Genomic DNA, 11,192 nt, shown 5'->3' on the forward strand with positions numbered 1-11,192 from the left:
CTACCAGGCACATAAACCAATGAGGTCATTGATAAGAAGTCTCCATATACACAAAAATATTCACAGCAGCATTTTTTGTAGTGGCAAAGAACTGGAAACAAAGTTGATGCTTATTAACTGGGGAATGGCCACACAAACTGTGTTGTGTGAAGCAATGTAATGTTAATTACTACGTTATAAGAAATGACAAATATGATGAACATGGAGAAGCCTGGAAAGACTTCTATGAACAGAGACAGAATGAAATCAGCACAGCTAAGAACACAACATGTGCAACAATGTCAGTGCAAAGAAGAACCACAAAACAACCGAAAATGAATTTTGTGGAATTACAAAGAACAAGCTACCCAAATGAGAGCTACAGGAAGACAGCTCCCTCCCTCCTCCTACACTCTTTCCGCAGAGTCCCTTGGGTGGGAACAACGCACATATTTTCAGACTTTTGAACTGTATTAACTGATTTTGCTGATTTGTTTCTCTTCTCCCCCCCCCTTCTTTTTTTTTTGAATTTGTTATACAGGATGACTCTGTGAAAGAGGAAAGGGAGAGGTACTTAGAGGAATCTGTGACACAAAAATAAACTATATCAAAATTTATTCACAGAAAATCTAAAAGAAAGCACATCAGGTGCATATATGCATACAATCAACCTCAATCCCAAAGCCCGATCTGGAGGAAATGCCTTTTCTCCATTTCCAAAAATCATCCCCAGACTGAGGGTCGCCCTTAAGTGAACTTTTCCCATTCAAAACTGACCTTAATATTTGTTAAGCATATTTCATCTGAATCAAAAGGCTGAGATCTATACCCAGTGTGAGATCTATGTGGGTCCCTGCAATCCATTAAGGATAATCCTGCCACACTAGCAAGGAGACTGGAGAAGGCTGTATGAGAAGGATTAATCTAATGCTATTCTGAAGGAAGGGGGGGGGCAGGTCAGGGAGAGAAGTGTGAGAAGAGTAAAGGCAAAATTTGTTTCTAATGGGCCAAAAGCAAAGGGTTTCCTACCGTTAAGCAGAAAACCCATTGAAGCTCAATGCCATATTTCTCAGGAATTCAAGTGCAATGACGTCAAGAAGTATATGGTATGGTTTATACGTGGTTTATAAATTTCTTCATTCCCCAAAGCCTTCAAAAGCTGTTGCACCTGTTGATAAATTAATGAACTGTTCACTCACTACCTTTGATTAATTCTTCAACTCCCCCAGCCACACAGATTATATAATCGATAATCTTTATAAATCTGCTTAGAGGGCAGTGCTAACAAGTCTCTAAACTCTGGGGTAGACATCTTTCAGGGAGCTATCCTGTAATCTCAATGGCAGAAAGATCTCCCTGTAGTAATGCAGATGGGTTCCTGTTCAGTACTTTAAAGCCTTGGAGAGTTTCCAGGTATACTAAGAGGCTAAATGACTAGCCTCAGGTCCCTAAGCCAACATGGGTCAGAAGAGGGGCTAGAACTCAGGTCTTCCCAACCAGGAGGTTAAGCTAGCTTTCCTGTCACTAAATCCCAATCCAAGAGCCATCCCTTCATTAATCAACAGAAGGTCCCTGGGATCACACTGAGCTGTTTCACTGGTGTTTTTGCATTCTGTAACACTGTGCCTGGCTACATGGGAGACACTCAATAAATGGTCTAAAATTCAACAAGCATTCCATCTTAGGTAAGAGAAGCTCTGTATCACAGTCAGATTTCACCCTTCACCCTGGCCAGTCTTTTGGCAAACCCAATAGGTCACAAGATGAAAAGAAATAAAAACCCAACACTAATACTGAACCAAACAACTTGAAATGAACACCCTACAGACAGCAACAGTTCACAATACTTGCACCCTTTTTAAAAGGCACGTTCTTTTCATCTACAAATACTGTACTCCTTATATAGAAATAACAAACGAAACCCAAATTCCTTTTTGCCTAGACCCTCTGCCCAAAAAATGAAACCAAGACAATGCTTCCTCTTCTACACCCATCCTGACATTTACTTCCTAAATATTCCAGAAACACTCATCAGTGTCAAGAAATAACCACCAAAAAGGAAAATGAATTTAAACAGGAAACACTTAATATGAGGACTGCTCCAAGATTAAAGGCTCTGTGGAAGAGTAAAATGCACCAAGAGTGAAAGCCTCAGTTTCTTCATCTGTAAAATGGGGGGGAGCTAGATGGCCTCTGGGGTCCCTGAGACTTCTCCCAGCCTCTTCCTTTTTGCACCCCCCACCGAGCATCAGGGTACCTTTTTCTATTACAGCTTTAAGTTAATTGCAACCAGCCAGGTCCAAGCTTCCCTCCCATCCATCTCATCCCCCATGAAGTCAGTCAAACCAAAGGGGTCAGTGAAAAATTGAATATTTATAGAACAAAGAACAGGGAATCAGGCAGTCATACCCCCTTTCTCCCCATCCTCAGCACAGCCAATGAGTGCAATGCAGAGTGCTGAGTTTGAAGTTGAATGGTCTGAGATCAGATTCACCTGACACTACCTGGGTGATCTTGGGTAAATCCTCTAAGCTAGCTGTGCCTCAGTTTCCTCTTCTGTAAGATGAGAGGTTTGGGCTAAATGGTCTCTCAGTTCTCTGCCAGCTCTAGATTCTTTTTGTTATTTAGCTGTTCAGTCCTGTCTGATTCTTCCTTATGGGGTTTTCTTGACAAAGATACTGGAGTGCTTTGCTGTTTCCTTCTCCAGTGGATTAAGGCAAACAGAAGTTAAGTGACTAGCCCAAGGTCACACAGCTAGTAAGCCTTTGAAGCTGGATGTGAACAGGTCTCCCTGACTCCAGACCCAGTGCTCTACCTATCTGCCTTCGAGCTCTAGAATCCTACAGTAAACGGAAAGAAACACTCATGGTCTTTTCCTACTCTCACAAAAGTGTTCCAGGCAGTTCCTTTATTATAGTTCAACTTGTCAACTACTTTCTTCCACTTCATTAAGATCCAAAGCATACTCTCTGCTTAGCTTTCCCTGGGTGAAGTCAAGTCAATTCAATAAAAGATATGTCAGTGAAAAAAACAGTATCAATGGAGCAAAGCAGAGCGAATACGCTGCCCCTTTTGTCCCTATCCTTGAGCACTGTCAATGAGATGTAGCGTGTGCAAAGAGCCCTGGATTTGAAGTCATCACACTTGGGTTTGAATCCAGTCCCACACTTAACTACTTGTGTGATCTTGGGAAGGCCCCTGAATCTCTGTGCCTCAGTTTCCTCCTCAGTAAAATGAGGGGATTGGACCCCAAGTCCCTGACAGCTTTAGGTCATGAGTAACATGACCAGCTGTGGGCTCCCAGGCCTGAAGGGGGACATAAGAGAAGGGAGGAACAGAGGAAGGACTGAAGGGGAGGGCATGGAGGGAGAGAGAGGAAAGGGGGAGAAGGGGAGAGGTGAAGAGGAGGGAATGGAGAGAGGAAGAGGATGAAGGAAATAGGGATGAAGGGGAGAAAGATGCAGAGGGAAGGGACATAGGGGAGGGGGATGGAGGAGATGGAGGGGAAGGGGATGGAAGGGAGGGAGGTGGGGGGGAGAAAAAGGCTAGGGATGTGAAGGCCAGGAGAATGGAAGGGGACAAAGGTGGGGGAGAGGAGGGGTGGAAGGGGTGGCTCTCCTTTGTCTGGGGGAGGGGAGGAGGGGGGAGGGGGAGAAAGGGGGAGGGGTTCCCACGCGCCCCCGGCCAGGCCCCGGGTCTCACCTCCACAGCCTGGCCCAGCTCCAGGTCGAAGCCCACCACACACACGCAGTGCAGCCAGGCCGAGAAGCCGTCCCAGCGCAGCCGGCCCCGGCCGCGGCCCCCACCTTCCTCCTCCTCCTCCTCCTCCTCTTCCTCCTCCTCCTCCTCTTCCTCCTCCTCCTCCGTCGCGCCTGCCGCTGCCTCCTCTTCCTCCTCGGCCGCCGCCACCTCCTCCTCCAGGGGCCGCCCGGAGCCCGAGCCCGGGTTCGAGCCCTGCAAGCCCCGCCAAGCCATAGGCCGCCCCCGCCGGAGACGGCTCCGGAAGCTTGCCGGACGGCAGGGCGCGTGCGCGGGAGCCGCGGGGCGGAGCTAGGGGCGGGGCCATGAAGACACGTGATCCGCGAAAGCTGCTCCGGGAGGGGAGAAAGAGGAGGGGGAGGAGAGAGAGTGGGAGAGGAAGGAGGAGGAAGGGGAGGAGAGAGAGTGGGAGGGGAAGGAGGGGAAAGAGGAGAAGGAGGAGGAAAGGGACAGCCTCACCTCCTCCCCCCTTCTCCCACAGATAATAAATTGAGAGGAATTGATAGCAGAGGCAGCTGGGGCCTAAACGATCAGGGTTGACCATGCACAAGGCTTGGATTCAAATCCTCCTGCTTATACATACAGTGTGACCCTGGACAAAAGCTTTCTGGGCTCCTGAAGTCTCTTTTGAACTTCAGTTTTCTAATCTGTAAAATGGGGGTGACAACCTCTCTCAAGTACATAGGTTTGCATGGTGGGAAAGAAGAGGGCTATCCTTGGGGTCAGGAAAACATGGGTTCAAGTTCTTTTTCTGACACTTACTGGATTAACCGGCACCTTCAAATCACTTCCTTTCAACACCCAGGGCCATTCACAAAGACTTGAAGTTACCTGAGGCTTGTCTATCAGTTTTGACAGACAGAATTTCCTTATCCAGGGCTCTCTGAAGTGATGACATGACAGCTCCACCAAAAAAGGAAGAAACAAAATGACCCCAGTGGGATACTACCAGAGTCTGCTCTCTGGGGTTCTCTCTTTGGAGGGAGAAAGCAGAAATCTACAATAGCCAAAAAAATGACCATCCTGATACAGCACTTAACCACCTGGGATCTGACCATCTCAAAAAGACGCGTTTGGGGCCAGTTTTAAATGTTGGAAAATGTATCCCTAACCTGAACTAAAATCTGGGAATTCTGGGAACAGGAAAACTCCCTAGCCTAGGTCCTAGGGCACTGAGAGTCTGTTGGAAGATCTCACAGCCAATATTTGTCAGAGGTGACATGTAACCCTGAACCAGACTCTTTCTATATTCACAGTGTCTGTAGACATACAGGAGAAATAAATCTGTCATCCACTAAATCCATCCCTGTCTTCTCTTTTCCAAACTAAATATCCCTGATTCATTCAACCTCAAAGGACGTGATTACCAGACCTTACTCACCCTCACCTGGATGTGACATTGTCTTTCTCGAACTCTGCACGGAAATCACAATATACTCAGCATGGTCCAACCAACGGGGTACAATGGGACCACTATCTCCTTTGATTGGGACTTGATACGTCTATTGAGGCAACCTGGGATCGTGTTAGCTTTTTGGCAGCCGTAAGACACTTTTGGCTCATAATGTCCTTGCAGGCATCTAAACCCCTCATCTCTTTCACTTGAAAGCCAGGCCAGGACTGCTTCGCCAAGAACACGATGGGCTGTGTGCGTGCGTGGCTCTCCTTACCTTCTAGTATTACTAGAGAGTTCTGAATAAAGGCTTAAGAGCTTTCCCAACCTGGCACTCCTCACTAGCCAAATTCCTGGTACTTTCCTTATCTTTTTGGTTCAAAAAGAAGAAAAGAATTTTGTTCCCTGATGGGGCCTCACTCATGGTCTCGTCTTATAGAAGTAAAGCAGAGGAAACCTGAATTTATCCGAGTTCATATTTGTGCTGCTGCGGTTTACAGCTATGAGGAATAAGCTTGTTATTCACAACCCAGCTCAAATTCCCACTTCCCCCAGGGATATGGGGTTACATATTTTTAAAGACACTCTCCTCTTCCTCATCCCTCCCCCTGGGGCCATAACATTTGCAGGCAGAGTATCTCCCTTGGCCCTTCCCCAAATGTCACTGGAACATCACTGCAGTCAACAAGAGTGTGAGTGACCGACGGGAGCAACACCCATGGTACAGTTGAAAGAATAGTGTATGTGAGGTCAGCGCACCTAGGTCCCATCCCAGCTTTGCCACTTATAACCTGGGTGACTTTGAGTAAATTGATTAACTCCTCTGGTCCTCAGTTTACTCCTCTGTAAAATGAGAAGGTTGGATCTGAAAGCCTCTTATGCCTCTCCCATTTCTAAATCTACGATTCTATAACCCTCATTGTAACATCATTACGTACCTTGGCATAGCCCCAATGGTTATATCCAATCTACCTTCTCTAGTCTCCTTGGAACACTCTTATGGTAATGGAATATCAGGACTCATGTCATTCTCTGGTTTCCTGGACCTGGTGCCTGATGGTTTAAAATTCCTGTGGCCTCTTGGGGGATGACCCCTCCCCCCTGACCTCCTGTCAGGGTCTAGTGAACTCCACTGAGTCTGATATGACGCTGTGGAAAGAATGTAGAGTTTGCATATAGTCAGGGGACCTGAGTTCAGAGCCTGACTTTGCTATTATTTACTTACTACCTATGTGACCTGGACAAGTCACTTAACCAGAGAGCTTAAGTGAAACCCAGAGATAACCTCAGTAAATGACCCTTACGATTCTTCCCACATTTCCTATAACTTGCCTTGTATATTTCTATATTTCTTGAAATATAAAGATTTGGAGGATGGGAGGGCAGGAAAGTGAGGCCTAAAACAAGCAAGGTTATTTCTAAACACTATGGAGAAGGGATTCAACCTTTTATTGGGTGATGGAGCCCTCTGGCAGTCTGGGGAAGCCTATGGACTCCTCAGAATAAAACATTCAAATGCATAAAATAAAATACATAAATTACAAAGGAAACCAATTATATTGAACTAAAGATGTATTTTTTCTTCCTTTTCAAGTTCATGGACCCCTTGATATCTACCTAGGGATCAATAGACCCCAGGTTAAGAACCTGGTTTGAGCCAGCTGCCATCCGAAACCACAGCCCTCTCGTTCCTCCTCTTTTTGAGATTTTTTAACCTGTTAGCCAACATAAAATTGCCTCCCCTATTATTAAATCAGTAGAGAATAAGCAAGAGCTATACATGAAAAAAATTGTAATGGTCGGGAGACCTTTGATTTGAGTTCTCAGTTATAGCCCATGCTGAAATCTCCAAAGGACCTGGCTCATCTCTCTCTTCTGCCCCATCGTGTTTCTACGGAAGGTCTCCCTGCATGTGCTTGGGAGTATGAGAATCCAATTAGACCCTTCTCTAGCAGAGCCCTTTGGGGACAACTCCCAATAAAACAAGCCTAACTTGACCAGCTCAGAGTTTTTCTCCCGTTTCCCTGCCTAAAACCTCTAGGTGGTGTCAGACAGCTCCATCCTGGCCCAGGAAGGCCTGAGTTGGCCAATAACTTTCTGCCATTTCAGAGGCTTTTTGCGAGCAGCTACCTGGAGACCTCAGGGCTGAAGGTACTTCCCGTAGGTAAGAACATCTGCATCCCAGCAGCACAGACAGAGAGGAGAGGTGTCTCTGCAGAGGAGAGCATGGCTGCCCTAGGAGAAAGAATGACATATACAATGTGATTGCCCAAGAACCACAGAACCTCCTTCCTTCCATTTGAGTGGGCAGGACACCGGGGATGGTACGGGCACTATCCCCAACACACTTGTCCCAGCATTTATCAAGGATAAATGTGATCCTGCAACTTCAACCAGAGGAGCCTACTAGGGAGAGGGAAGGGGTCTTCTAAAGCATCCTTTCACTACCCAGACAGTCTACACAGAGATCTGAGCCCCTGCTGAGCACTCTGGTTATTATTTGACAAAGCACTTTGGATCACTCTGTTAGAAGATCCTAGCTTCACTTTGATCCAAAATCAGGAGACCAGATCCCTGGAATCTGTCCTTGGGCAGTCTCTTGGACTAAAGCAAATCACCCTGATAACCAATATCAACAAATCCTGTGTCCTTCCTCTCTAGCCTACTGAAGATCCACTTAAGCCTCCACTGGTGCATTCAATCAGCTCTTCACCCTCACTCACACTTCATTATCCAATCAGTTCCCAGGCCACATCTTGCCAATGCTACTTCCACAGCATCTCTCTCATCTTACCTCTTCTCTACCTACACCACAGTCACCTTAGTTCAGACCCTCAATCCATCTCAGGCCACTACTGCAATAGCCTCCCTGCATCCAAACTCTCCTTTCCCCAATCCATCTTCTACACAGTTTCCAAACTGATATTCCTTAAACACAGGTCTATGTTCTTCCCCTGCTCAAGAAGTTTCAATGGCTCTTTATTGTCCCTAGATTCAAATATAAACTCCTTTGGTTGTCATTTAAAGCCCTTCACAATCTGATTTCCAGGCCAATTACATATTACTCCCTCCTCAGGGCCATTTTGGCTGGCTTGCTATAGAAATTCAGCTTAATAAAAGTTTATTAAGCACCTGTAATGTGCCAGGCATATAGATGCTGTGGAAGCAGCTAGGTGACATAGAAGATAAGAGTGCCAGACCTGGAATCAGGAAGACTCTTCATGCATTTGAACCTGGCCACAGACACTTGCTAGTTGTGTGACCCTGGAGAAGTCATTTAACTCTATTTGTCTCAGCTTCCTCATCTGTTAAAAAAAAAGAACAATACTCTGGTGTCTTTGCCAAGAAAACCCCAAATGGTGTCACAAAGAACAACAGCAACAGTAACAACATTCCATGTACTAGAGATACAAAGTAACAAACAAAACTTATTGCTCTGAAGAAGCTTGCATTCTACCAGACTTTCCCCACACGAGTCCAGAGCAAGGAAGACTGGGAAAGGGAGGTTAGTAGGGGTGCACTGACCACAAGGGGGAGTGAGAAAGACTTCACAGAGAAGGCAGTGCAGGAGCTGAGCAGGAAAGGATGCTGAGAGGCAGAGATGAGGGCAGGCATTCCAGGAGCGGGGAGAATGGCACACAGAACATGTGAAGTTTGGATTCAGTCAAAGGGCTGAACCTGAGGACCTAAAGGGCCACATGTGGCCTGGAGGCTGAAGGTTCCCCACCCCTGAGCTATACAAATGCACATAGGCAGGCAAAAAATCAAGTGTAAGGAACAACACGTAATAAACACTCCTTTTGGCTGGAATGTATAGTTCATGATGAGAAATGAAGTAAATCTGGAAAGGTTGGTTGGAGCCAGATTGTGGAGCACCTTGGATGTCAACTTAAGCAGTCCGTATTTTATCCTCCAGGCAATGGGGAGCCCCTGAAAGTTTTTGAGGAGGAGAGTAACATGGTCTTACTTGTACCCTATGAAGATTTCTTTTGACAACTGCATGAGAGGTAGATTAGAAAGGGCTAGAATCAGTTAGATGATTATGGTATTTCAGGTGAAAGGTGATGAAGACCAGATGATGGATTTTCTAGTAGAGAGAAGAATAGCAATGCAAGAGATGTGGTGAAGGTCAAATTGGAAAGAATTGGAAATAGGTTGTGTAATAGGAATCAAGGAAGATGCCAAGGTTAGGAACGTGGGCAATTAGGAAAGTCATGTTGCCTTCAGGAGAAATAGGTCAGTTTAGGGAGGCCTAGGATTGGGGTTCAGACGTATTGAGTTTAAGATACCATCAGAAGATGATACCCAGCGGAATGTGTTGCTCAGAGAAAGATGAAAACTGGATACTTAGATTTGGGAGTCCTCTTCAAGGAGATGAGACTTGGGCCCAGAGGAGCTGATAAAGTCTCCAAGGGAAAGTATTAAGAGAACAGGGAAGAGCGAACAAGACAAGGCCTTAGTAGAGAATACACATTGTGTGAAATCTACATTTGTTGATTTGACCACATGGGAAACGGATCTAGAAAAGGAGATAGAGACAAAATAGTCAGACAGGCAAGTGGTCGACAATAGAGAACAGCGTCACAGAAATCAGAAGAGTACTATGGGATAGACAGAGTTGACAATTGCAATGAGGTCGAACACAGTGAGGGCCAGCAGGCCAGAAAAGGGATCACTTCTTAGGAATGGAAAGGGCCTTGGCCCTCCTGAATGTCCTGTAGGTACTTCCCTTCTCCCACAAGGGAGTTCTCCCATGACCTCCATTTTGTGGAAAGGCTCAGACCATCCAAGCTTTACTCTCTAACCGTGCCACCATGCCTAACCACAGGTCCCTTTCCAACCCCTTTTCAGTTCCCTTTTATGTATTGTCTTACCCTATTTGAATAGAAGCTTCTTGAGGGCTTGTCTTTTGACTTGTATTTGTAGCCCTATAACTTTGCATGGTGCCTGATGGGTATTGCTGTTCAGTCATTTAGTCACGTCTGACTCTTCATGACCTCGTGGACCACATCACACCAATACTGTCCACAGGGTCTTCTTGGCAAATAGCCTGGAGTGGTTTGCCATTTCCTTCTCCAATGGATTAAGGCAGAGGTAAAGTGACTAGAGGAAGCACAAGTCAGAGAATGGTAGAGCGCAAGGCTGCGGGCCCAGCCAAATTCACAATGGGTGACACAGAGAAGGGCAAGAAGATCTTTGTTCAGAAGGGTGCTCAGTGCCACACTGTGGAGAAGGGGGGCCTAGTCTGAATGGACTCTTTGGCTGAAAGACCAGCCAGTCTCCAGTTTCTCTTACACAGATGCCAGCAAGAACAAAAGGATCAACCAGGGAGAGAATACATGGATGGAATACTTGGAAAATCCCAAGAAGTATATCCCTGGAACAAAAAGGATCTTCACATGCATTTAAGAAGAAGGGCGAAAGGGCAGATTTGATAGCATACCTTAAAAAGGCCACCAATGAGTAATAACTGTCTGCTGCATATTTATTATATAAAGGAGATGTCTCTCATGATGAGATTTCTTTTCTTTTTTTAATCAAAGGTAATGTGCTCCACCTCTATCTTGGGAAGTTTTGATTAAATATGGCTTTTTTTTTTTTTAGGCAGTTGGGGTTAAGTGACTTGCCCAAGGTCACATAGCTAGTGTCAAGTATTTGGTCTGGAGCCAGATTTGAACCCAGGTCCTTCTGACTGAAGGGCCACTGTGCCACCAAGCTGCCCTGAATCTGGCTTCTTTTACTAAACAATGGGGAAAACTTACTTAATAGTTTCATATGACTTTTACCTGTAGTATGTTGAGGTGGGGGAGGAGAATTATCTTTTGGAAAAAGTTGGGCCCCAGTCTGTCCAAAGGCAAGTTCAACTGAATCAAAACAAACCCACGAATTTCCAACTTAAATTCCCTAAATTTCCATGCATAAACAGCTTAATTACAATGATTTGATTAAATACTGCCTTTAAATTGTTGAAAGACATTTCAGTGTATTTTATTACCTAACAATCTTGAGTAAAGAACATCCCATCACACTGGGTGAGTGGTCTTTGCATTGGAACTGTGGA

At 45.6% G+C, this 11,192-nt stretch overlaps 1 protein-coding gene and 1 pseudogene across 2 annotated transcripts in view; one reads left to right on the plus strand and one right to left on the minus strand.

Moving 5' to 3' along the window:
• Positions 1–3,999, minus strand: part of DENND6A (DENN domain containing 6A) — a 66,578-nt gene extending 62,579 nt beyond the window's left edge. Inside the window, exon 1 of one of the 2 annotated variants that reach the window (XM_020969077.2) lies at positions 3,682–3,999. In XM_020969077.2, coding sequence (XP_020824736.1) covers positions 3,682–3,954 — 273 coding nt within the window. In that variant the 5' untranslated portion in view covers positions 3,955–3,999. The remainder of the gene's footprint in view (positions 1–3,681) is intronic. The other variant, XM_020969078.2, reaches the window with a different exon arrangement.
• Positions 4,000–10,296: 6,297 nt separating this feature from the next.
• LOC110196029 (cytochrome c pseudogene) lies at positions 10,297–10,598 on the plus strand (annotated as a pseudogene).
• Positions 10,599–11,192: the final 594 nt, after the last annotated feature.

Source organism: Phascolarctos cinereus, unplaced genomic scaffold (genome assembly GCF_003287225.1).
Source record: "Phascolarctos cinereus isolate Bilbo 61053 unplaced genomic scaffold, phaCin_HiC Scaffold_4;HRSCAF=312, whole genome shotgun sequence".
In the NCBI taxonomy this organism is placed as follows: domain Eukaryota; kingdom Metazoa; phylum Chordata; class Mammalia; order Diprotodontia; family Phascolarctidae; genus Phascolarctos; species Phascolarctos cinereus.